Here is a 27,332-nt window from a genome sequence, read left to right as displayed (position 1 = left end):
ATTATTTCTGATTGGCAATGACTGTGGTTTCCTTATGAGGAAGTTAAGGATCCAGTTGCAAAAGGAGGTACAGAAGCCAGGTTTTGGAGCTTGAATGTGTTGAATGCTGAGCTGTAATAAATAAACAGAAACCTGATGTAGGTATTACTATTGACCAGATTATCTAAGGCTGAGTGGAGAGCCTGTGAGGTCACATCTGCCACAGACCTATTGTGGCGATAAGCAAATTGCAGTGGATCCTGGTCCTTGCTTAGGCAAGAGTTGATTCCAGCCCTGACCAACCTCTCAACGCACTTCCATCACAGTAGATGTGAGTGCAACTGGATGATAGTTATTGAGAAAGCTCACCCTTCTCTTCTTGGGCACTAATATGATAGTTGCCGTTTTGAAGCCGTTGGGAACCTCTGATTGTAGCTGTGAGAGATTGAAAATGTCCTTGAACACTCCTGCCAGTTGGTTGGCACAGGTTTTCAATGCCTTACTACGTATCCCATCAGGACCTGATGCCTTGCGAGGGGTCATCCTGTTGAAAGACGTTCTGAACTTGGCCTCCGAGACAGAGGTCACAGGGTCATCAGATAGTGAAGAGACTCACACAAGTGTAGTTTTATTCTCTCTTTCAAAGTGTGCATAGAAAACGTTGAGCACATATATGAGTGAGGCATCACAGCCATTCATATTGTTAAGTTTTGCCTTTTAAATAATGGCTTGCAAACCCTGCCAGAGCTGAGGTTCATTGGATTCCCTCTCTAACTTATATGGCAATTGTTTTTTTTTTGCTTTTAAAATAGCCTTCTATAAATCATATATGGACTTGTATAGTTCTGGATCACAGGTCTTGAACGCCAGAGATCTGGCCTGCACCTGGCTACAAATCTCCTGGTTTATCCTTGGCTTTTGCTTTGGGTACAGGTATATCCGGTACTTTCTCGAAGACACACAGGTCTCGATGAAGTTGGGGACAACTGTGGCATATTCATTCAGAATCAAGGATGAATCCCTGAACCTTGTCCAGTCCACCGACTCAAAGCGGTCCTGTACGCACTTCTCTGCCTCCTTTGACCATACCTTCCTCTTTATCAGCACTGGTGTTGCAGTCTTTAGTCTCTGCCTACTCGCTGGAAGTAGAGGTGCAGCCAGGTGATTGGACTTTCCAAGTGCAGGCATGGGATGGCATAGTAAGCATTCTTGATGTTATAACAGTGGCCAATTGTATTGGCTCTTCTGGTTCCACAGGTGTTATGTTGGTGGTAGTTGTTCAGAGATGTCTTCGATCTGGCCTGGTTGAAATCCCCGCAGTGATAGGGAAGGCATCTGAGTGCCCAGTTTCATTACTGTTGATCACAGTGCTCAGCTCCTCCAGTGCCTACCTGATGTTGGCCAGAGGTGTAATGTTCACTTGCGACCAGGATCATAGTGGAAAACTCACTCAGCAGATAAAATGGATGACACTTGACCACTGGATGTTCCAGATAGGGTGAGCAGGATTGAGACAGAACTACCATGTCTATGCACCATGATGTGAATTATGAAACATACTCCAGCCCCTCTACATTTAAAAGACTCAGCCATCTTGACTTTGCAGTGAATGGCGAAGCCCCCGGGCTGCAATGTTGCACCTGAAATAGAGGGTGTAAGCCACATCTCTGTGAAGTGAAGTACACCACAGTCCCTGATGTCTCTGGTACTGCAATCTTGCACTTAGGTCTTCAAATTTATTTTCCAGAAACTGTACGTTCACTAGTAGGGAGTTAGGAGTGTGGGAGGGTGGGGGTTGGTTTAAGGCCTCTGCATTTCCATTGTACCTGAAGACCAGCCAGCTTTCCCTACTTCCTTTTTCTTAAAGGGAAACTGCACTCGCAAACTGAGGCTGCTGTCCGGGGTCTACCTCAATCGATAGATTTTTAAACGTCTTGAAATGACGTTGCTTACTCGAGTACCCACATGGCTATGACTGAATTTCAGCTGAGGTAGTCCTAAACAGGAATATTTGATCATTCCCATCAGAGTTGCATGCAAAGAGTCGCCACTTATCGGCGGCATCTTCTTCGGTTAGCCTCCTGCACCCTTTGATGACCCCAAGAGGTGTCGCAGGGGCTCAGCCAGTAGATCTGCTGTGTGACATCCGCGGAGTGCCAGCTTCAATCCTGATATCCTGTATGGAGTTTGCACCTTCTCCCTCTGATCTTGTATGTTTCCCTGGCTGCTGCAGTTTCATTCTACATCCCAGAGATATACAAGTTGGAGAGAGTAGTGGAATCTGGAGGGAGTTGACGGAGATGGGGGAAGGGTAGAATGGTTTGGGTAAGATTAGTGTAAATTGTTGGATGGTGTGGATGTGTTGGGGAAAGGGGCTGGTATGTGGCATGACATACCAGCCCCTTTTATAAACAAAATTTTAAAAAGTGGGATTTACAGTAGTGGAATGGGATGAACATAATTAAACATTCTCTGTCAGAGAACCATGTGTAATATAGACAGACAGATAGACATACTTTATTGATCCCAAGGGAAATTGGGTTTCGTTACAGTCGCACCAACCAAGAATAGTGTAGAAATATGGCAATATAAAACCATAAATAATTAAATAATAATAAGTAAATTATGCCAAGTGGAAATAAGTCCAGGACCAGCCTATTGGCTCAGGATGTCTGACACTCCGAGGGAGGAGTTGTAAAGTTTGATGGCCACAGGCAGGAATGACTTCCTATGACGCTCAGTGTTGCATCTTGGTGGAATGAGTCTCTGGCTGAATGTACTCCTGTGCCTAACCAGTACATTATGGAGTGGATGGGAGATATCCAGTGGGCTGCAGGGAAGTTGTAGAGATGCCTGAATGGGAGACAGGTGGATTAAGTAAATAGATGAGGACATGACAGATGGACTATAAATTTGGAAAAATGAGAGGTCATCCACTTAGGTAGACGATTTAGAAAGTTGAATTTTTTTTTAAATGGGGAGAGACTAACTGGGGTTGGTACAGATCCTTTCCCGTTTATGAACGCCTGATTTATGTACATGCAGGCAAACGTGGGAGAATGGCAGAATGGATTTGCCAGCTCCCACGGGGCTGCAGACATCTTCTGCCGTGTCAAAACTCAGTTTGCATCCACATTTCTGACTTGCAGACAATTTGCATTATGATCAGTTGAGAGCAACAGAGCCATGCTGTAACCTGGAGAGGATCTGTATTTGGAGGAACATGGGTGTACACATTCACTAAAAATCAATTTGAAAGTACAGCAAGCAATTAGGAAGGGAAATGGTATGTTGGCCTTCATTGCAAGAGAATTCAAGTACAAGAGTAGGGAAATCTTCCTTCAGTTATATGGAGCTATGGAGAGAGCACACCAGGAGTGTTGTGTGTTCTTCTGTCTAGTGTGGGGGCTTGTTGAGAGCCCTCTTTCTCTTTAACCTGAATGTTTTGTATCTGTCCCTCTTTTTCAATTCAGGTTTCCTGAAGATAAAAATACTCTCTCCATTGACCGACAGTTCCTGTGGGGTCGTAGCCTCCTCATTTCACCAGTGTTAGAGCCAGGGACCAGTGCTGTGACTGCGTACTTCCCAAAAGGGGTTTGGTACGACTTCTACACGGTAAGTTGGAATAGGTTGCTTGTTAACTGGAGAGGATGTTGTCAGCTCTTGTGCACAGCACATAAACAGTTTATAGTTTGTACTTGTGGGAGTATATCGGAGCTGTAAGAGTGCTTCAGTGAACAGCAATCATACCTCTAGGACAGAAATTTAAATGATTAACTTCCAGTCCAGACACACAAATCCGGGCTGCCACACTCAAAGAGGGAAGAATGTTGCACTGTCAGAAGTGCTTTGTTTAGGCTGAAATTCAGCACTTCTCACTATATTTTACATTCAGATTTGTTTCTTTTCTATTGTTCTACCTCAGTATACATATGTACAGAATGATATGTCTGCATGGCACATAAACCAAATCTTTTCACAAGTGACAATAATAAATGAATTGCCAAATGCCTTTTTAACCAAAGTCGGGTTACTAAACTTCACCTGCTGAAATCTTTATTCTGCAACACCAGTTTCCTGAAAGTAGCAACCCAGGCCATTGGGGTGATGCAGAAGACATGCTTGCCAATACAGGCAGTCCCCAAGTTACGAACGTCCGACTTACGGACAACTCATACTTACGATTGGATGGAGGGGAACGCTGTCCGCCATTTTAAGTCCAATCACGATGCCGTTAACACTGTGTTGAGTGTGTAACTTTGTATTTGGCTTAAATATTTCTTAGCAGGATTCACCCTGACCCCACTTTTCCAATCAGCACCACCCCCACTTGTCCCATTTAACCTGTCTCAGTGCGGGTGGACTTTAGTACCAAGAATGACCCGGCGCCTGTGGCTGCTGCTGTATTTTTTTATTAAGTGCAATTGTGAACAATAGCCAGATCAGAAATGCTGATCAAGTCAACTAGTTCCCAAAGAGAACTCTGATAGGCCAATCAGACAGTTCACTGCTGCTCAGCGATAGAACATAAAATCTACAGTTTTCTGTTCCATTGACGGAAAACGATCGCAATTAAAAATAAAGTGGAAATAATAAAGCGAATGGAAAGAGGTGAAACGCCATCGGTCATTGAAAAAGCGTTAGGCTATAGTCGGTCAACGATCGGAACAAATTTAAAGGATACAGGTAAAGGATAAAGTGAGAATAATGAAGCATGTGTAAGGCCCTGCCCTGATGAAAGCTTCAATTATTACTAAGCAACGCAGTGGTTTAATTATTGAAATACATACGTTTCTTTAAGTGTTTTATATGCATAGAAAGGTAAAATATAAACTATATACTAAGACAAACGTTAGATTAACTGATACTAAATAATACCGGATGTACCTGTTCCGACTTACATACAAATCTGACTTAAAGACGGACTCAGGAACGGAACTCGTTCGTAACCCGGGGACAGCCTGTATAGGTCAGGCATAGAGTTGGGACATAATGTTACATTTTCAAAACACTAGTTAGAGCACACTTGGAATGCTGTGTACAGTTCTGGTAGCTACACTGTTAGAAGGATGTGTTTGCACTGGAGAAAGTGGTGAAGACGTGGGTGATAATAAACCAGATTCTGATTCTGTCAGAGAGATTGGATAGGCTGGGTTGGTTTTCCCTGAATGCTGAGGGGTGACGTGATAGAGGTAGAGTATATAAGATTATACAAGGCATAGATAGGGTAGGATAGATGGTTCAAATCTTTTTCCTATGATAGGAGTGTCAAAAACAAGAGGGCAAACACAAAAGATATTGCAGATGCTGGAATTCTTGAGCAATGCATACAAAATGCTGGTGGAACTTGGTAGATCAGGCTGCATCTAGGAAGGGGAGTAAACAGTTGAGATCTTTTGTTCTGTGCTGTACAACTCAATGAGTCTATAATACTTCCCACTATATTTTGTTGATGGATGTTCTTGTCTAAACCTGTGTACAATATTGTTTGGACAATGTCTAGGTTGATGTCAAGACGAGACACATTTTCACTTACTCCTTTATCAACAGGGATCTCCACTTGTTAGCACAGGAGAGTATGTCAAACTTCCCGCTCCTCTGGACACCATCAACCTGCACCTGCGGGAGGGGGAGATCATTGTCACACAGGTACCTTGATTTCATATTTAAATTCCTTGCTGATAAATTTTTAACTCCTTTTAAAATTTCTCAGAGTACTTACTCATTTTCATGCTGAGTCTCCTAGTGCTGAGTTAAGAGTGCTACAGTGTTGAAAAAACTACTGTTGGATGAGGTGGAAATCTGAGATCTGCTTTATTGATTCCTCAACCCTGTATTGCCATAGCCAATATTTATCCCACAGTCAACACTAGACCACAATTGATCATCACATTGCTGTGCACCAGTTGACAAACTGGAACAGTGACACTGACAGCACTTCGGAAGTGATTAGGTTGCATAGTCTTTTGGGAATTGGTAAGTCATAAATAACATTGTGTATATGCAAGTCTTTCTCCCAAAGGCACTAATTTATTGTGTTGGATACCTTGTACCAAGGAAACAGTTTATAGGGCAACACAGCCTTGTTGATCTCATGTATTTCTCTTATCTTCATAACCTGATATCCTTAGTCAACAGTGACCTTTCAATCTGCAGGGTGACACTTTGCATTTGCCTCTATTTCATAACAGGAACCTGCCACAACTACTTGGGTGAGTAGTGGCAACCCTTTTCACCTGCTTGTGGCACTGTCCCAGAACACATCAGCAAGGGGCTTCCTCTTTTGGGACGACGGTGAGAGTCTGGATACGTACGAGAGAAACGATTACACTTACGTTGAATTTACTACTGATAAGGTATGATCCATAACCTACAACTCTTTATTTAGGTCCCATGTTGGTAAACAACCACTGGTAGAACATTAATCAATTGCAATTTCATAATCTAGCTTCCTCTTCTACACCAGCCTTCTCAAATGAAATCTCCTCTTTTGTGCTGTGGGTGATTCACTGAATAAACAGAGAAAGCCAGTAAATCTCCTGAGGTCCATTCAATCTGATCATGGCTGATAGGCCTCTCAACACCATTCACCTGCATAGATGTCTTTAAGCAGAAACCAGAAGAGTACATGAGGCATAATGGCACAGAAAGATAGGCATTCAATAACGTGCCACTGTAGTAGATGGGTGACCACCAGGAGAAGCAAGGGAGGGTAAGCAGTCAGTGCAGGGTTCCCCTGAATCCTTCCCCTCAGTTACAAGTATACTCCTTTGAACACCACTGGGGGGATGACCTATCAGGCACTGCAGCAAAGCCAGGCCAGTGGCACTGTGGCCAGCTCTGCGGTTCAGCAGGGAAGGGCAAAGTCGGGCACAGCGGTAGTGATAGGAGATTCGATAGTTAGAGAGATAGACAGCAGGTTCTGTGGCTGCAGAAGAGAAGCCAGGATTTTGTGTTGCCTCCCAGGTGCTAGGGACCAGGACGTCTCAGAGTGGCTACAGAAAATTCTCAAGAGAAAGGGTGAATAGCCAGAGGTCATTGGCACCAATGACATGGGTAGAAAGGAGGGAGAGCTCCTCACAGTGAGTAGAGGGCATTAGTGAAGAGACTGAGGAGCAAGACCTCCGAAGTATGATAATACAGAGAATGAGTGGCTGAGGAAATGCTGCAGGGAACAGGGGTTCAAATTTCTGCATCATTGGAATCTCCTCTGCGGAAGGTATGACCTGTAGAAAAAGTACTGGTTACACCTGAAACTGAGGGAGCCCAATATCCTTGGGGGCAAGTTTGCTAGAGCTATTGTGGATGGTTGAAGCTGTTGGCAGGGGGGGTGGGAATCAGAGTGATGGGGCTGAGGAAGGTATACAACTAGATGCATTGTTAGTGAGGAAGCACAGGCAGATGTTGGGACAAAATTGCAATCAATGAGATGAACTAAAGTGTAACGGGGGCAAAAATCAAAAAGGGTGATGAATACAATACTGAAGGAGCTATGTTTGAATGCGCACAGTATACGGAATAAGGTAGATGATCTTGTAGCACAGTTAGAGATTGGCAGGAATGACATTGTGGGCATCACTGAGGTGTGGCTGAAAGAGTATAATAGTTGGGAGTTTAACATCCAAGGATACACCTTGTTTTGAAAGGACAGGCAGGTAGACAGAGGGGATGGAGTGGCTCTGTGGGCAACAAATGAAATCAAATCCTTAGAAAGAGGTGACATTGGGAAAAACAGGTTGGTGCTGGATCCCAAGAGAGGGAATACAAGAAGCCTCTTTAGAGCAGCTTGTGGTTGAGTCCACTAGGGGATCAGCTATCCTGGATTGGGTGTTGTGTAATAAACTAGATGTGACTAGGGAGCTTAAGGTGAAGGAACCCTTGGGAGGTGGTGCTCTTAATACGATAGAATTCATCCTGCAGTTTGAGAGGGAGAAATTAAAGTCAGATGTATCAGTTTTACAATGGAGTAAAGGGAATTATAGATGCATGAGAGAGGAGTTAGCTAAATTAATTGGAAGGGGACACTAGTAGGGATGACGACAGAACAGTAATGGCTGGAGTTTTCTGGGGGCACTTTGTAAGGCACGGGATAGATACATCCCAAAGATGAAGTATTCTAAAAGGAGTATTAGGCAACCGTGGCTAACAAGGGAAATCAAAGACAGTAAAAAAGCAGAAGAGAGGTCATGCAATATAGCAAAAATTAGTGGGGAGTTAGAGGATTGGAAGATTTTAACAAAACAACAGAAGGCAACTAATAAAACCAAAAGGAGAGAAAAGATGAAGTATGAAGGTAAACTAGCCAGAAATATCAGAGAATACCAGAAGCTTTATTAAATATATAAAGAGTAAACGAGGGGCAACAGTAGATGTTGGACCACTGGAAAATGACGCTGGAGAAGTAATAATGTGGGACAGAAATGATGGACGAACTTAATAAGTATTTTGCGCCAGTCTACACTTTGAAAGACACTAGCTGTATGTCAGAAATTCCAGATTGTAAGGAGGCAGAAGTGATTGTAGTTGCTATTCCTAAGGAAAAGGTGCTTGAAAGCTGAAAGGTCTGAAGGGTGATAAGTCACCTGGACCAGATGGACTACACCTCAGGGTTTTAAAGAGATAGCTGAAGAGATTGTGAAGCATTAGTAATGATCTTTCAAGAATAACTAGATTCTGGAATGAACATTAGATATCCTCCTTCTTTAAAGACAGGGGCTTTATTCCCTCCACCATCAACACTGCCCTCACCCACATCTCTTACATTTCGCGCATGTCTGCCCTCACCCCATCCTCCTGTCACTCCACCAAGTATGTCTGCCCTGACCCCATCCTCCTACCACTCCACCAGCCTCCACATCCAGCACATAATTCTCCATAACATCCGTCCTCTCCTATGAGATCCCACCATCTTTCCACCCACACTTCCTGCTTTCCTCAGTTATTACTCCCTATGTGACTCCCTTGTCCATGTGCCCCTCCACACTGATATCCCTCCTGATACTTACTCTTGCAAGCAGAACAAGTGCCACACTTGCCCCTACACCTCCTCTCTCACTACCATTCAGGGCCCCAAACAGTTCTTCCAGGTAAGGCAACACTTCACCTGTGAGTCTGTTGGGGTAATTTATTGTATCCAGTGACCCCCTGTATATCGATGAGAACTGACGTAGATCGGGTGACTGCTTTGTCGAGCACCTACAGTGCAGGGAAAAGTGGGATCTCCTGGTGGCTATCCATTTCAATTCTACTTCCCATTCCATTCCTTCATGTCAATCCACTGCCTCCTCTTCTGCCATGATGAGACCACACTCAGGCTGGAGGAGCAACACCATATATTCTGTTTGGGTAGCCTCCAACCAGATGGCGTGAACATCAATTTCACAAACTTCTGGTAATCGCTTCCCTCCTCCCCTTCACTATTCCCCATTCCTGTTTCCCTCTCTCACCATTTCTCCTTACTTGCCCCTGGTCCTCCTCCCCCTTCCCTTTCCTCCATGGTCTTATACACTCTCCTATCAGTTTCCCCTTTCTCCAGCCCTTTATCTCTTTCACCAATCAACTTCCCAGCTCTTTACTTCACCCCTCCCCTCCCCCGTCCCAGTTTTACCTATCACCTACCACCTTTTACTTCTTCCTCCCCTCCGCCCACCTCTTATTCTGACTTCTAATCTTTTTCTCCAGTCTTGGGGGAAAAAATGTTGACTGTTTACTTTTTTCCACAGATGCTGCCTGGCCTGCTGAGTTCCTCCAGATTCTGGAATGCTTCCGGAGGACTGGAAAATTACAAATGTCACTACCTCTATAAGAAGGGAGGGAGGCAGAAGAGAGGAAATTATTGTCCAGTTAGCCTGACTTCAGTGGTTGGAGTCTATTATTAAGGATGGTTTCAGTGTATTTGGAAGCATAAGATAAAGTAGTCCAAAGTCAGTATGGTTTCCTTAGGCCTGAAATCGGTTGGAATTCTCTGAGGAAATATGAAGCAGGATAGACAAAGGAGAATCAGTGGATGTTTTGTACTTGGGTTTTCAGAAGGCCTTTGACAAGATGTCGCACAGGAGGCTGCTTGACAAGATAAGAGCCTGTGGTATTACAGGAAAAATACTGACTTGGATAGAGCATTGGCTGACTGACAGGAGGTGAGGAGTGGGAATAAAGGGGACCTGTTCTAGCTGGCTGCCAGTGACAAGTGGCGTTCTGAAGGATCGATATTTGGACTTTATTTTCATGTTATACGTCTACGATTCAGATAACAGAATTTTTGGCTTTCTGGCCAAGTTTGCAGACAACACAAAGATGTTTGGTGGGGTAGGTAGTGTTGAGGAAGCAGGGAGTCTGCAGAAGGACTTGGACAGGCTAGCAGAATGGGCAAAGAAGTGGCAAATAGAATATGATGTAGGGAAGTACTGTATATGATCATGCACTTTGGTCAAAGGAATAAAAGTGTAAACTATTATCTAAATGGGGAAAAAATTCAATTGTCAGAGTTGCCATGGAGCCTTACCATTAACCAACAGGTCCATAGACCCCAGGTTGGGAACCCCTGCCCTAATGGTTAACTTGCAGTTGGAGTTGATGATGAAGAGAGCAAATATAATATTAGCATTTGTTTTGAGAGGACGAGAATATAAAAGTAAGGATGTGATACTGGGGTTTTATAAGACTAGCCAGACTGTACTTGGGAGTATAGTGAGCAGTTTTTGGCCCCTTATCTAAGAAAAGATGTGTTGGCATTGGAGGTGGTCCAAAGGAGGTCCATGAAAATGATTTCAGGAATGAAACAGTTAATGTATGAGGAGCATTTGCTGGCTCCTGGGTTTGTACTCGCTGGAATTTAGAATGAGGGGAGGATCTCATTGAAACCTATCGAATATTGAAACACCTAGACAGAATGGATGTGGAGAGAATGTTTCAAATACTGGATCAATCTAGGACCAGAGGCCACAGCCTCAGAATAGAGGGACTACCCATTTAGAACAGAGGTGAGAAGGAATTTACTGGTTCATGCAGCTACGGCTGCTAAGTTATTGAGTATAATATGAAGCAGAGGTTCATAGGTTCTAGGTCAGTCAGGGCGCCAAAGGTAATGGGGAGAATGGAGTTGAGAGGGATCATAAATCATCCATGATAGACTGGTGAAACGTACTCGATGGGCTGAGGGGCCTTATTCTGCTCCTACATCTTATGGTCTTATGGATTGCTTTTCCCAGAAAGTAGTGAATCTGTAGAGTTTTCTGCCCAGGGAAGCAGTCGAGGCTATCTTATTAAATATATTTAAGACACAGTTAGATTTTTGCATAGTAGGGGAATTAAGCTAATGGGGAAAAAAGTAGGCAGATAGGTAGTGCTGAGTCCACAGCCGTGATCTTATTGCATGGTGGAGCAGGCTCAACATGCCAGATAGCTTCCTCCTGGTCCTGTTCTTATAAACTTCTATGTGATTACCTGCCTTTGTTTCACATACCTTTGCCCTTACATCCAGCAAGAAAAACCTATCCTATACTCCATGGCTCCAGTATTTGCAGGAAAGAGTTCCACATTTCTGCAACCAATTGCGTAAAAGATTTGTTTCCTGATTTATATCTTCAGTGGCTTATTTCTAACTGTAATGCATTAAAGTTAGAGATAAGCCACTGAAAACATACATCAGGAAACAAACCTTTATTGCTACTGATTATCATTCTCCTACCCTCTCCTGTCTGACATCTGTAGATTAGTGGCCACCCTTCACCTGTGAATGGTGAAGGCTGAGTGACCGTGGAGATATTTACATAAGCCCTGGCTCTATTCTTATTCAATCACTGCCCTGACAGAAGTGGAGTTAGTTAATCTTCAAGCCAAACAGTTTCTGAAAGTCCCAGGATCTCAGACTGAACAAGCAGATTCCAACTCCCAATCACAATGCAATACGTTGTTGGATGTCTATGCTCGTGGTACAGATGAGTATAAGATCAAGGCTCAGGTTGAATATTCCTAGTTCCATATGCATATCTCTAGCTATGTCTCCAGATATTTGTTATCATGAATAAACAATTGCACTGAAAGAGAATTTAGGAAAAGTGTTGTTGTTTTTCCCTGTATCTGCTTTTGGCAGTATTCAACAGGTTGGTCTTCAGATCAGGGTAGCAAGGAGGCAATACATGTATCCCAATTAAGGACTGATCATTCCAAAGACTCACACTCAGTGTTGTACCTAATAGGTACAGTTCAGTTGTCCAAGTGGCCTCCTCTCTGGAAATGCTGGCAACCCTGATTGCCCAGGGTTGTTTAGTGGCATAACCCCAGCTTCCCACATCAAATTCTGACAAATATGTGTTGTCTTTTCACTGTAGAATAAGCTGATCTCCAAGGTGCTACATGTGAATGTGGAGGCTTCCTACATCAAGATAGACACTGTGAGAGTACTTGGAGTCAAGTTCCAGCCCTCCACGGTCATTGTAAATGGGAAATCTGTTCCCTTTTCATTCTCTTCAAACCAGGTGAGATCAGGATTTTATCCAAAGCTCTTCTCAACTTCCACCTTCAAGTCTCCACCTTCATTCCTTACATCTATACCCCTTCAACTCTCTCCTCTATTCACTGTCCTTCCCCCCCATACCCTATGCCTCTCAACCCCCCCGCTACTTCCTTCTCCTCCCATCTCTCTTACCGCCTGCCTCCCCATTCATGCTGTCTCTCACTCCCTAATACCTTCCTCCACTCATCCTATCCTTAACTCCACCATTTCCACATTCTATCCCTGTGAACTCCCACCACCACTATATCCCCTGCCGCTCCGCTTCCCTTATTTATCTCTCACTGTCTGACCCTTACTTACCTGTGACACCTCTAACTCCTTCACCACAACCCTTGACACACTTCTGTTCTGGTGCTTTATGCCATTGCTCTGTCATGGGCTGACGTGCAATCAGCTGCCCTCTCCCCATGATCTGGAATTCTGTCCTGGAAATTCAGTGCTATTCTCATACAAAGGAATGAGGAGGCCTGATGATAGAATCATTACAGGAGGAGGACATTCAGTCTATAGGACTATGTAAGCACTTTGCAGTCAGTCCCATCGTCTGGCTCTTTCCATAAAGTCCTGCAAAGTCCATTGTTTCACACCAATTCCTTACTCCTCCATGAATCATGTGTTGATGTGAAGTGCTTCACATTAAAACCCTTTCAAACTTGTACTCTTCAATCGTATCTCCACAAAAGAGCAACCCAGCTTTTACACTCTAACCTTAAAGTTAAAATCCCCCAATCCCTGGAACCATTCTGCATTTGCGCTAGAATCATCACATCCTGTATAAAGATGTTTTCACTGAAATTGGATGCAGTACTCCTGAGCTTTGGTTCTTCACTTATTACCTTCATCAGCAGAGGACTACATTAGGCCCAATCTTGGGTCAATTATCCTTGCTTCCTCCATTTGTGCTTCTCTCCTTCCTCCTTTCAAGAAACAGATCAACACTGAGATCCCTCACTGAGATGAAAACATACCAATTAAGCAATTACCCAGAGCAAATCTCATAATTTCCCCTGCAATCTTGTCATATGTCAGTCAATATCTTGATCAGTACTGGGGTAATTAAAATCTCTCAGTGTCACCACTTCTATTTCTGTAAATTTCCTGTATATTAGCCCCCTCCTTTCCATATTTGGTGATCTACAAAATGTCCCGAACGTGTTGGTGGCACCCACCTTGCTTCTTACCTCTAACCAACTGTACTCTGTCTTTGACCTTGCAAACACAACTTCTCCATAAGTACAATATGTTAATTAATTGGCTTTGGCTGGCTTATTTTTTTTCTTTCCTAACTTTTTTGAACACTTGGTATCTAGGAACATTAAGTACCTAATCCTGCTCTGTTCTGGGACCCTATTTCAGTTATTCGTTCCACATCATAAATCCCCCCAGTTATTTGTGCCTGCCGTTCAGCTGCCTTATTCATCACAGTATACAGTGTAAGATTACACGTGTACATTCTGAACCTGCCTTTCTTGTGGCCCCTTTGGATCTGCTGTACAACTTGCTACTTCTGTTTGATCTAGCCTTTTGTATTATTCTTTTATTTCAAGTACTCCATGATAGAGCCCAGGATGTCATCCTCTTTGGCTAGATTTTTTTTATTATTGGAATAATGATAAATAATAATAATAATAATAATAAAGCCCTTTAGGACATTTTACACTTACTCTGACTCTGGTTCCCGATACAAAATGTCTCCCGAATACCAGGCCTCATAGAATGATTGATTTTGCATTCAATGTCTTTGAGAGTGCATTGAGTGGATAATGGGTGTCGAGACTTAATTAATGAATATATCCATATCTCTGCTTCCTGCAGGTTTTGAATGTTGATAATCTACATCTCCCCCTCGGGAAAGGATTCTGCATCTCCTGGTTCTAATCTAAGCATACAAAGTTTGTACTGAGGCTTCATGGTGTTTTTGAAAGCAGGCTCCATCCTGCTACATACCATTGTTGACAATAGAATCTTCTAGAAATATTTGAAGAACCTGCCAAGGACTGTGGAAGGAACATCAGGGTGAATCCTTTGAGAAGCTTCTCAAGTCTAATACCCAAAGCACTTTATGATCAAAGAGCTTGACTTGTTTGACCTAGAGCATGGCTTGTCTTATTGTTAATTATTCCTGATTATATTGTTTGTGTTCATCATACTAAGTGGGTACTGAGTGCAGTATTTCTGCCAGATCAGGGGATCCCAAACAGTTCTGAATTTGGGGCAAAATGCCTTTAAGAAAAATGGTTGGGCTGTTGCCACTTGATTACGTGTTTGCTGACTATGGCTGCTTGCAGAGCTCACAGCTCCTGCATCATTACTGGAATCTTGGGAGGTAGATCACAGCTGTAAAAAGCATACTCCTTCCATGGCATTCAGGGCAACTGTAAGGGAACCTGCCAACAAGATGAAGGAGTTGGCCTTTTCTCCTTGGAGCGACAGAGGATGAGAGGTAACCTGATAGAGGTGTATAAGATGATGAGAGGCATTGATCGTGTGGATAGCAGAGGCTTTTTCCCAGGGCTGAGATGGCTAACATGAGTGGAAACAGTTTTAAGGTGCTTGGAAGAAGATAGAAAGGGGATGTCAGAGGTAAGTTTTTCACACGGGGAGTGATGGGTGCATGGAGTGAACTGCCATCGACGGTCGTAGAGGCGGATACAATAGGGTTTTTTAAGAGACTCTTAGATAGGTACATGGAGCTTAGAAAACTAGAGGGCTGTGCGGTAGGGAAATTCTAGAGTAGATTACGTTGATGGCACAACATTGTGGGCTGAAGGGCCTGTAATGTGCTGCAGATTTCTATGTTTTTGGAAAATGCAGGAAAGGAAAGAGCTTGTATTTTAAGTCATCTCTCCATCTGTCCCTCATTACTGAAGTAATTTCAGGTTGCCCGTAGCTCTACACCACTGTGAAGTAAGCGTTTGTCACTGCTGAGTTTGCAGTAACATCAGTGCTGTGAATAGCTGTAGGACCATGAGATCCAGACATGGTGTCATCAAGACCTCGTCAGTGCCAAAATAGGAATCTTATAATTCATGTGCTTATCAGCTGTGCGTTACATTTCTTCAACTAAGAATTGTAAATGATAGCTGAAGGTCATAGCATGCACGTTATTGGTCCAGTGTTTGCAGGTACAGCAGAACATCATGTGCACTGACATCATCACACAGATGGTGCTGGAGAAACATCAGCTGTGCTCAGACCTACTATAGCCAGAAGTGCCCAGTTCAGTTTCACAAACTGCACTGGAAGTTGCATTAAAAAAAAATGCACTAAGTTGATTTAATGTGCAATATACATTTTAAAATAGACTCTAAGCATTTCAATTTCTACACACTTTTTTTTTAACTGCCTGTTCTCTCTGCTCCGATCTCATATTCAGTTGGTATTCTTGCATCCCAAGGAGCTGCTTTGCTGAATTAGACATTGTGATAATGTATAAAATACCTCGAGTGGGAGCTACAACTGAAGAACAAATTAGACTGGTTGATCACCCACCCACCTAACTAGTATTTTCCTGGTAAAATAAATCTCGCAGTGCAATCACTGGATCTAACGTGGAAAGTTCTTCACTGTGCAAATTTGATTTTATCATGTGATATAAAAGAATTAAGTTCTCACACTTACTCCTTGGTTAGTTTCCTGTTTCTCCTCGTCATGAATTAAACTTGACTGGAGTAATTAAGATCTGTGCCTCAAGTTGTTGTTACTGTGGGTGTGAATTCCTCAAAGTGTTACGTTAGTAAACCAATACCTTTCTAAAGAGAAATGGATACAAGCTTGAAAGGGAAAACGTGCTGGGTCCAGGGAAGAATTAGTGAGGTCTGTCAATAGGCTGAATGACTTCTCTGTATAACCCTTACCTTTGATTTAGAGTTATTTTTCTGCCACTGTTAACTTTTGAAGCCCACCAACCCAATGGAGTTGGGACTGTAGTTGATCCATTATGGTTACACAATAGCATAGCAGTTAGCGTAATGCTATTACAACACCAGCAACCTAGGTTCAGTTCCACCTCTGTCTGTAAGGAGTTTGTATGTTCTCCCTGCGGATGCATAGTTTCCTCCGGGTGCTCCGGTTTCCTCCCACAATCCTAAAATGTACAAGTTAGTAGGTTATTTAGTCATGTGGGAATAGTTGGGCAGCTCAGGCTTGCTAGACCAGAAAGGTCTGTTCCCATTCTGTATTTCTAAATAAAAGTTGCCACCTAATAAATGGAAACCAGACTGACCCTTTTCTCCTGATCTCAAAATTGAAACTCCTCATCTTGATTGGACTGCACCCAATCACTGAACAGGATTCATGAGAAAGGGTGAATAAACATAAGGCAGGTTCAAGCGGAGCAGCCATTGTGTGAGTGGCTTTGGCTCATCAGGCTTGAGCAAGGTAAGTATCTGGTAAGTTTCTTCTTTATTCTTCGTTCCATGTCTGTTAGGGCACAGTTATTGCAGTGAGAATGGCTCCAGGGGCTGTGTTTTGTTCTGTGTGTGAGATGTGGAAATTCTGGGAGAACTCCAGCCTCCTGGATAACCATATCTGCACCAGATGCACTGAGCTGCAACTTCTCAGAGAACTCATTAAGGAACTGGAACTGCAGTTCAATAACCTTCAGCTCATATGCAAGACTGAGAAAGTGATCGATAGAAACTGCAGGAAGGAAGGGAAATGGGTAGTCAGTGCAGAGTACCCTGTGGCTCTTCCCCTCAGTAATAAGTATACCACTTTGGATATTGTTGAGTGGGACAACCTACCGGGGAGGGGAGCTGCAGCGACCGGGTCTCTAGCACTGAGTCTGGCGCTGTGGCTCAAAAGTGAAGGGGACCTCAGGAAGACTGCAGTGTTGAAAGGAGATTTCGTAGTTAGAAGAATAGAGACAAGGTTCTGTGGACGTGACAGAGACACCCAAATGGTATGTTGCCTGCCAGGTGCCAGGGTCAGGGACATCTCAGCTCAGGTCCACAGAATTCTAAAGGGGAGGGTGCGCAGCCAGAAGTCTAGGTACATATTGGCACCAACGACATAGATAGGAAAGGTGAGGAGGTCCTGAAGAGAGATTTTAGGGAGCAAGCTGTAAAGCAGGACCTCTAGGGTAGTAATCTCTGGATTGCTGTCTGTGCCATGCACCAGTGAGGGTAAGAATAGGATGATTTGGCATATGAATGTGTGGCTGAGGAACTGGTACAGGGGAATGGGTTCAGATTACTGGATCATTGGGATCTCTTCAGTGGAAAGTACAACCTGTACAAAAAGGACGGGTTACACCTGAACCAGTTCCTTGCGGGTAGGTTTGCTGGAGTTGTTTGGGTGGGTTTAAACTAATTTGGCAAGGGGATGCAAACCAGAGTGATAGGCTGAGGATGGGGTAGTTGATTTACAAACAGAGGGACTGTTAGCAAGGAGAGACTGATGATAGGGCAAAATTGGAGTCAATGGGATGAATTGCAATATAGAAGAGGTAAAAAAATTTAAAATGTGATAAATAGAGGATTAAAGGTGTTATATTTGAATGCACGCAGTATATGAAATAAGGTAGATGAACTTGTAGCAGTTATAGATTGGCATGTATGATGTGTGCACCATTAAACTGGCTGAAAGAAGATGATAGCTGGGAGCTTAACGTCCAAGGATACACATTGTATTGAAAGGACAGGCGGGTAGGCAGAGGGGTGGGGTGGCTCTGTTGTTAAAAAATGAAATGAAATCATTAGAAAGAGGTGACATAGGGTCGGATGGTGTAGAATTGTCAGAATCAGGCTTATTATCACTTGATAATGTGACGTAAAATTTGTTAACCTAGCAGTAGTAGTTCAATGCAAAGCATAATCTAGCAGAGAGAAAAAAATAAAATAATGATAATTAAACAAGTAAATCAATTACAGTATATGTACATTAAACAGACCAAAAAAGCTGCAAAAACAGAAATACTGTATATATTTTTAAAAAGTGAGGTAGTGTCCAAAGATTCAACGTCCATTTAGGAATCAGATGGCAAAGGGGAAGAAGCTGTTCCTGAATCGCTGAGTGTGTGTCTTCAGGCTTCTGTACCTCCTCCCTGATGACAACAGTGAGAAAATGGCATCCCCTGGGTGGAGGTTCTTAATAATGGGTGCTGCCTTTCTGAGACATTGCTCCCTGAAGATGTCCTGGGCACTTTGTAGGCTGGTACCCAAGTTGGAGCCAACTAGATTTAAAACCTTCTGCAGCTTCTTTTGGTTCTTTGCAGTATCATTGTGGATAGAACTAAGAAACTGCAAGGGTAAAAAGACCCTGATGGGAGTTATATACAGACCTCCAAACAGTAGCAAAGAAGTGGTCTACAAATTACAAAAGGAGATAGAAAATGCATGTCAAAAGGGCAATGTTATGATATTCATGGGGGGATTTCAATATACAGGTATATTGGGAAATCCACGTTGATGCTGGATCCCAGGAGGATGAATTTGTAGAATGCCTGCAAGATGGCTTTTTAGAGCAACTTGTGGTTGAGCCTACTAAGGGATCAGCTATTCTGGATTGGGTGTTGTGCAATGAACCAGAATTGATTAGAGAGCTTAAGTTAAAGGAACCCTGAGGGGACATTATCATAATATAATAGAATTACCCTGCAATTTGAGGAGAGGCTAAAGTCAGATGTAACAGTACTACAGTGGAGTAAAGTGAATTACGTAGGCAGGAGAAGGGAGCTAGCCAAAACTTATTGGAAAGGAACACTAGCAGGGATGATAGTAGAGCAGCAATGGCTGGAATTTCTAGGAGTAATTCAGAAGGCACCAGATATATATATATACATACACACACACACACACACACACACACACACACACACACACACACACACACACACACACACACACACACACACACACACACACACACACACACACACAAACACATAGATAGATAGATATATATATATATATATATATATATTTCCCAAAGAAGAAGTAGTATTCTAAAGGCAAGGTCATACAACCGTGGATGACGAGAAGTCAAAGCTGACATAACAGCCAAAGAAACAGCTTATAATAGAGCAAAAATTAGTGCAAAGTTAGGGATTGGGAAGCTTTTAAAAACCAAAAGAAGAGAACTAAAAAGGTTGTAAAGAAGGAAGAGATAGAGTATGAAGATAAACTAGCTGATAACGTTAAAGGATACCAACAGTCTTCAATATGCAGGAAGTTTGAGAGTGTCTTAGGGCATGATTGAGTGAAGTTGCCATTACTAGGGAGAAGATGCTTGGGAAACTGGAAAGTCTGAAGGTAGATACATCACCTGGACAAGATGGTCTACACCACAAGGCTTTGAAAGAGATTTTGAAGACAATAATAATGATCTTTGAAGAATCAATAGATTCTGGCATGGTTCTGGAGGAATGGAAAATTGCAAGAGTCACTCCACTCTTCAAGAAGGGAAGGAGGCAGAAGAAAGGAAATGATGGGCCAGTTTGTCTGACTTCAGTGGTTGGGAAGATGTTGGAGTTGATTGTTGAGGTGGTTTAAGGCTACTTGAAGGCACATGATAAAATAGATAGATAGATACTTTATTCATCCCCATGGGGAAATTCAACTTTTTTTCCAACGTCCCATACACTTGTTGTAGCAAAACTAATTACATACAATACTTAACTCAGTAAAAAATATGATATGCATCTAAATCACTATCTCAAAAAGCATTAATAATAGCTTTTAAAAAGTTCTTAAGTCCTGGCGGTAGAATTGTAAAGCCTAATGGCATTGGGGAGTATTGACCTCTTCATCCTGTCTGAAGAGCATTGCATCGATAGTAACCTGTCGCTGAAACTGCTTCTCTGTCTCTGGATGGTGCTATGTAGAGGATGTTCAGAGTTATCCATAATTGACCGTAGCCTACTCAGCGCCCTTCGCTCAGCTACCGATGTTAAACCCTCCAGTACTTTGCCCACGACAGAGCCCGCCTTCCTTACCAGCTTATTAAGACGTGAGGCGTCCCTCTTCTTAATGCTTCCTCCCCAACACGCCACCACAAAGAAGAGGGCGCTCTCCACAACTGACCTATAGAACATCTTCAGCATCTCACTACAGACATTGAATGACGCCAACCTTCTTAGGAAGTACAGTCGACTCTGTGCCTTCCTGCACAAGGCATCTGTGTTGGCAGTCCAGTCTAGCTTCTCGTCTAACTGTACTGTACAAAATAGGTTGAAGTCAGCATGGTTTCCTTAGAGGAAAATCTTGCCTGACAAATCTGAGGAAATTCTTTGAAGAAATAATTGGTTGATGTTGTTTACTTGAATTTTCAGAAGGCCTTTGACAAGTACCACATACGAGGCTGCTAAATAAGTTATGAGCCATATTATTACAGAAAAGATACTCACATGGATAGAGCGTTGGCTGATAGACAGGAGGCAAAGTGTGGGAATAAAGGGAGTCTTTTCTGATTGTCTGCTGGTGACTAGTGGTGTCCATAAGGGTTAGTGTCGTGACTGCATCTTTTTACGTTAAATGTCAATGATTTGGATGACGAAATTGATGGCTTTTTGTCCAAGTTTGTGAACAATAAGAAGCTAGGTGGAGGGCAGGTAATGTTGAGGAAGCAGAGGCTACAGGACATAGACAAATTAGGAGAATGGACAAAGAAGTGGCTGATGTAATAGTGTCAGGCAATGATTGATCATGCACTTTGGTAGAGGAATAAAAGCATAAACTACTTTATAAATGGAGAGAAGATTCCAAAATCTGAAGTGCAAAGGGAATTGGGAGTCCTCTTGCACGATTCCCTAAAGGTTAATTTGCAGGTTGAATCTGTGGTGAGGAAGGCAAGAGCAATGTTAGCACTCATTGCAAGAGGACTAGAAAATAAAAACAAGGATGTAATGCTGAGGCTTTATAAGGCACTGGTAGGGCCTCACTTGGAGTACTGTCAGCAGTTTTGGGCTCCTTATTAAGAAGGATGTGCTGAAATTGGAGAGGGTTCAAAGGAGGTTCACAAAAATGATTTTGGTATTGAAAGGCTTGAGATGTGAAGAGTGTTTAATGGCTCTGGGCCTGTACTCACTGGAGTTCAGAAGAAAGAGGGTTTCTCATTGAGACCTACCGAATGGTGAAAGGCCTTGATAGAGTGGATGTGGAGAGGATGTTTCCTAACATGGGGCAGTCTAAGACCAGAGGACACAGCTCAGTTTAGAAGGATGGCAATTTAGAATGGAGATGATGAAGAATTTCTTTAGCCAGAGAGTGGTGACTTTGTTGCCACAGGTGGCTGTGGAGGTCAAATCATTGGGTATATTTAAAGCAGAGGTTGATAGATTCTTGATTAATCAGGGCACAAAAGGATATGGGGAGGAGGCAGGAGATTGGGGCTGAGAGGAAAATGGATCACCCATGATGAAATGGGGAAACAGATTTGTTGGACCAAATGGCCTAATTCTGCTCCTGTATTTTATGGTCTTGTCGGCACTGCCTCCTTTAAGTACAAGTATTTCAACTTCTCATGGCATCGATGCACAGGTCAGGTCAGCATTGACTGCCCAAAAGTAGAAAGCCACTTGGGTCAATATTACATGGCTTTTACTGAGAAGTTCCAAGACATTGGTTCCTCCTAATAACTGGAGTTGCTGGTAATGTGGTCAACCTGAACCTGAGAAAACATATTCCAGATCAGCCAGCCGTAGAATGCTATTGCTTATTGAAAAGTTACATGCTACATATTTTTCAAATCACAAACAAGAGGAAGTCTGCAGATGCTGGAGGAACTCAGCAGGCCAGGCAGCATCTATGGGTAAAAAGTACAGTTGACGTTTCTGGCTGAAACCCTTTGGCAGGACTGGAGAAAAAAAGCTGAGGAGTAGATTTGAAAGATGGGGTGGGGGGAGGGGACAGAGAAACACCAAGCAATAGCTGAAACTTGGGGGGGGGGGAGGGATAAAGCAAAGAGCTAGGAAGTTGATTGGTGAAAGAGACAGAAAGCCATGAAAGAAAGAAAAAAGGGAGGGGAGGAGCACCAGAGGGAGGAGATGAGTGGGCAAGGAAATAACATGAAAGAGGGACAAGGGGATGAGAATGGGGGGGGGGGGGGAAGAGGCACTACTGTTAGTTTGAGAAATTGATGTACATGCCATCAGGTTCAAGGCTACCCAAAGGGAGTATCAGGTGCTGTTTCTCCAACCTAAGTGTGGCCTTATCCCGACAGTGGAGGAGGCCATGGATGGACATATCAGAATGGGAGTGGGAAGCGGAACTAAAATGGGTGGCCACTGGGAGATCCTACTTGTTCTGGTGAATGGAGCATAGATGCTCGGTAAAGCGGTCTCCCAATCTATGTCAGGTCTCACTGATATACGAGAAGCCACACCGGGAGCACCAAACATGATATATGATGACCAGTCTTCGCTCCAATCCTTTCACTTTTTTTTTAACCTACAAGCACCCCCTAATTGATCTTTTTATACCTATTCTAAAGGGGTTCAGACGTATGAAATCTTTTTCAATTGTTTGAATCATTTTCAACTCGTTGAAATGTCTAAAGCAAAGGAATTGAAACAGACGAAAGAACCGTTAACTTTGGAAGCAATTGCGAAGCTTATGGATGACAGACTTGAAAAACTTGAGAATAAATTAACCTCAAAGCTTTCTACGTTCGATGAAATTTTAAAGACACTTGACGCAAAACTTCAATCACTTACACTGGATTCACAAAAACAAGCAAGCAAGCATTTTAGTTGTTGAAGAAGCCGCTCGCCAGAGAGATCGCATAATTGAAACTGCAACAACAGCAAGCTTCGACTTCTCAACTGCTGGATCGTTATCAATCTAAAATCACTGATCCTGAAAACCGCTCTCGAAGACAAAATCGCCGGATAATTGGGATTCCGGAAAAATTTGAGAACAGTGATCTCACTGTATTTTTCTCCAAATTTTTAATGGATATCTTTGGCTCAGAAGTACTGGATACCCCTCCAATAATCGACCGTGCACATCGCATTTCTCGTTTTCAATCAGATTCAGGTTTGAAACCATGACAAGTAATTCTCTGGATCCATTATCCTCAAACCAAAGAACGTTTGATTAGGGCTGCCCGGAAAAAGGGTATGATCAGCTTTCAAGATTTTAAATTCCGTATTCTGGAAGACTATAGTCCCGAAGTTTTAAGGGCAAGAATGGCTTTTAAATCGGTTATGTCGGAAATTCATCAGGAAGGCTATAAGCAAGCGCTGTTATTTCCAGCACAATTGAGAGTTACTCTCAAAGATGGGACTTATCGGTTGTTCAAATCTCCAGCGGATGCTCAAAAATTCCTTGAAGAATAGTACTTTTGTTTACTACGGGTTGACTAATGTAATATTTAGTTTATAGATTTGGATCTTTTATAAAATGATTTTTTTTTACGTGATGGCTTACACGTATTTCTTATACACGGTAAAAGTCCGCTTTTGGTTTATTCTGAGTTTGTTCTTTTTATATTATTATTTTGTAGTTTTGAAAGTAACTCATTAGGGGTTTTTTTTAAGTTTGTTACAAACCCTGTAACTGGGTCACTGACCAGCAAAGATAGAGAGGTCCGTTGAAGTCTGATGGTACTATTTTTAACAGTATTTATTGGTAAAAATACACAAAAATAATATCAATGCAAACATACAGATACTATACGTCGTCAATACTAAATCTAAATGCGCGGGTATAATAATAATCAATAAGAAATAGCTCTATTGTTGTCTAGGGGATAATGTATTGTCCGATGGAAATATAAAAGTCACTCAGTTCATACAGGCTTCAGCCTTTGGGGACCGCTGGGTTTTCAATTGTTGGAGAGAGAGAGAGATTTTGAGAATAGAAACTTGCCAGCTTTCCTTTATCCGCTCTTGATCCGTATTCGTCCTTTAGCGAGGCTGTTCCGTGGAGGACTTGTCATCCGGGCAAGGATGGACACACACACAAGCCCCCACCGGTCTCATACGTTTCTCCTGGTGTGTCTCTTGTTTAGCTAAGCCGTTCTTCCATGGCGATCCCGCCAATTCCCCAGGCAGAGGGAAAAGGATGCACACGAGCCCCACCGGCTGTCGCTATTAAACGCTGTCACGGGATTTCTAGCGTTTCTCCTGGTGCGTCTGAAGGGGTTGTTCCCCAGACCCCTCTTTTATCCTTACTCACGGGGTCTCAGATGTCAGTCAGGTCGGGATGATGCAATCCCTCAACCAGCCCACTCTGGTCACCCCCTGAGGGGCTTCAATGAATAGTACAGTACTCAATACACAATTCCGTCTCCAAGAGACAATGGCCGTTATCAGTGGCTTTGTATCGCTGAGGCCAGGACACATTCCAAACCTTGTGGATTCTGGACGTCTCTCTCTCATTTCCTGGGTCCCAGACCCGAATTAATAGCGATCTTATGATTCTCGAAAAGGAGGGGGCTACTTTGTACCTTTCGGCCCCTCAGAGTCGTGGCACGTTCGTAACAAGTTCATATACACTTTTTTATATTTTTAACGTTTAAATATTAAGATTTTTTTTACATTAAAAAACTTTTCTAAGATGTCGTTTCTTCTCCCTGAAAGACCTTAGTGCTTGGAAACGTCACATCCGTTTTGATGTGTCTGAATAAGTTTAAGGACTTTCTTTTAAAACACTAATACAATATTATCCATTTATGGGTTTTATCGTTTTAATTTTTTTTAAATCCTTTTGTTTTATATATAATACTAATTTTATACTTTAATCTTTGTTATACTAACCCTTTCTTATAATATGGGTGGTTTGTATCTTTTATTTAACTTTTTTGTTTGAGTTGCCATCTTGAGACATGGGGGTAAATTTAGTATTAGATCACTTGCTTGCTTCTTTTTGGCTTTTTTCCTGGGTCTTGCGGGTGGAGGGAGGGGGTTTTTCTTTTTGCTTGCTTTACGCTTAGTTTTACTTCATGGGCTGACTTGAAACTGCAAAAATGGTTGCAGTGTCATGACTTCCGGTTTCTCCTTGAACTTACTTCCCTCTTCTGGATTCATGAGTTCATCTTTTTTTTAACCTTATGTGTTAATTGTAATAAATATTGGCAATATGGATAAGATTATTAATTTTGTTTCTTGGAATACTAATGGTTTAAATCATCTGATCAAACGGAAAAAAATCTCCAAAGTATTCCACAGAATGAATGCTAATATTATCTTTGTACAAGAGACTCATGTGAGTAAGGTGGATAGTCAACGCTTTTTTAGGTTTTGGAAAGACCAACAGTATCACTCGAATTCCCAAGCCAAAGTAAGAGGCGTTTCCATTTTTATAGATTCTTCAACCTCTTTTATACATTATGAAACAATTTCAGACCCACAAGGTACATTTTTGCTTATTACTGGTCTACTTTTTAATCAACAAGTTGTTTTAGTTAATGTTTATGCTCCAAACACTGATTGTCCTGAATTTTTTAAGTGTCTATTTCCATCCTTTCCTAATTTGAATCAGTACATGCTGATAATGGGTGGGGATTTTAACTGTTGTTTAAACCCTTCGATGGATAGATCTATGCCCACCCAAGCTCTTCCGAATAAATCGGCCTCTCTTATTAATTCCTTTATGATTGATTCTGGAATTTCTGAAATTTGGCGTTTTTTACACCTCAATGACAAAGAGTTTTCATACTTTTCTCATGTTTATCATAATTATTCAAGAATTGATTACTTTTTTATTGATCACCGTTTACTTACAGATGTTATCGATTGTAAATATGACTCCATTACCATTTCTGACCATGCACCTTTGAAGCTATCTATTAAGACAATGGACTCATCTACTAATGCTAAATCTTGGAGGTTCAACTCTATTTTATTGCAGGACTTAGACTTTCTTAATTTTATTAAACAACAAATTGATTTGTTTTTTTCAACAAATTCTACAGCAGAGATCTCTAGTGGAATTTTATGGGACACTTTTAAAGCATTTATTCATGGACAGATTATTTCATACTCTGCTGGAGTTAGGAAATGAACTAATTCTAAAATGTTAACATTGGTTGATAAAATCAAAGCAATTATTAAGATTTATTCAGTGACCCCCAGCAAAGAACTTTATAAAGAAAGAGTTGAACTTCAAATGGAGCATAGTTTGTTATTATCCTCTTTGATTGAAAATCAGTTAATTAAATCTAGAACCCAGTTTTATGTACATGGAGATAAGTCTGGCAAATTATTGGCTAATCAATTGAAAACTGCTTTGGTTAAATGACAAATTACTAGGATTCGTAAACAAGATGGCACTCTGACGATCGACCATAAAGAGATAAATAAAACCTTTCAAGATTTTTATAATTCTTTATATCAATCAGAATTTGTTGAGGATTCTTCTATAATAGATGAATTTTTAAGAAAATTGAATATCCCAAAATTAACAACAGAGGATAGTGTATTCCTAGATGCACCTATTACGGAAACTGAAATAAAAGAGGCTACTTTTTCAATGAATTCCCGTAAAGCTCCTGGTCCGGATGGTTATACTGTAGAATTTTTTTAATCCTTTTCCTCTATACTTTCTCTTTGGCTTTGTAAAATTTTTAAAGATGTGTTAACTATAGGTAAATTGCCACAATCTTTTTATGAAGCCTCTATTTCTTTAATTCTTAAAAAAGATAAAGACCCCACTGAATGTGCATCCTATCGGCCTATATTCTTGCTGAATACGGATATACGGATTTTAAGACTTTTAGTAAAATTTTGGCCACTAGATTAGAAAATATATTACCTCGAATTATTTCTGAAGATCAGACTGGACTTATTAAAAACCGCTACTCATCTTTTAACATTAGAAAATTAATTAATATTATTTATACTCCTTCACCCAAAATACCAGAATGTGTCATTTCCTTAGATGCTGAAAAAGCATTT

The 27,332-nt window shown here is 41.9% G+C and overlaps 1 protein-coding gene across 1 annotated transcript in view; it reads left to right on the top strand.

Annotated features, from left to right (window-relative positions):
• Nucleotides 1-16,172, top strand: part of gaa2 (alpha glucosidase 2) — an 85,074-nt gene extending 68,902 nt beyond the window's left edge. Inside the window, exons 16-20 of the mRNA XM_073060980.1 lie at nt 3,453-3,594; nt 5,530-5,628; nt 6,171-6,335; nt 12,309-12,455; nt 14,309-16,172. Coding sequence (XP_072917081.1) covers nt 3,453-3,594; nt 5,530-5,628; nt 6,171-6,335; nt 12,309-12,455; nt 14,309-14,371 — 616 coding nt within the window. The 3' untranslated portion in view covers nt 14,372-16,172. The remainder of the gene's footprint in view (nt 1-3,452; nt 3,595-5,529; nt 5,629-6,170; nt 6,336-12,308; nt 12,456-14,308) is intronic.
• Nucleotides 16,173-27,332: the final 11,160 nt, after the last annotated feature.

This window comes from Hemitrygon akajei, chromosome 11 (genome assembly GCF_048418815.1).
Source record: "Hemitrygon akajei chromosome 11, sHemAka1.3, whole genome shotgun sequence".
NCBI lineage: Eukaryota > Metazoa > Chordata > Chondrichthyes > Myliobatiformes > Dasyatidae > Hemitrygon > Hemitrygon akajei.
Note: the sequence above shows the minus strand (reverse complement) of the source record. Positions and strands in the feature narration are given on the sequence as shown.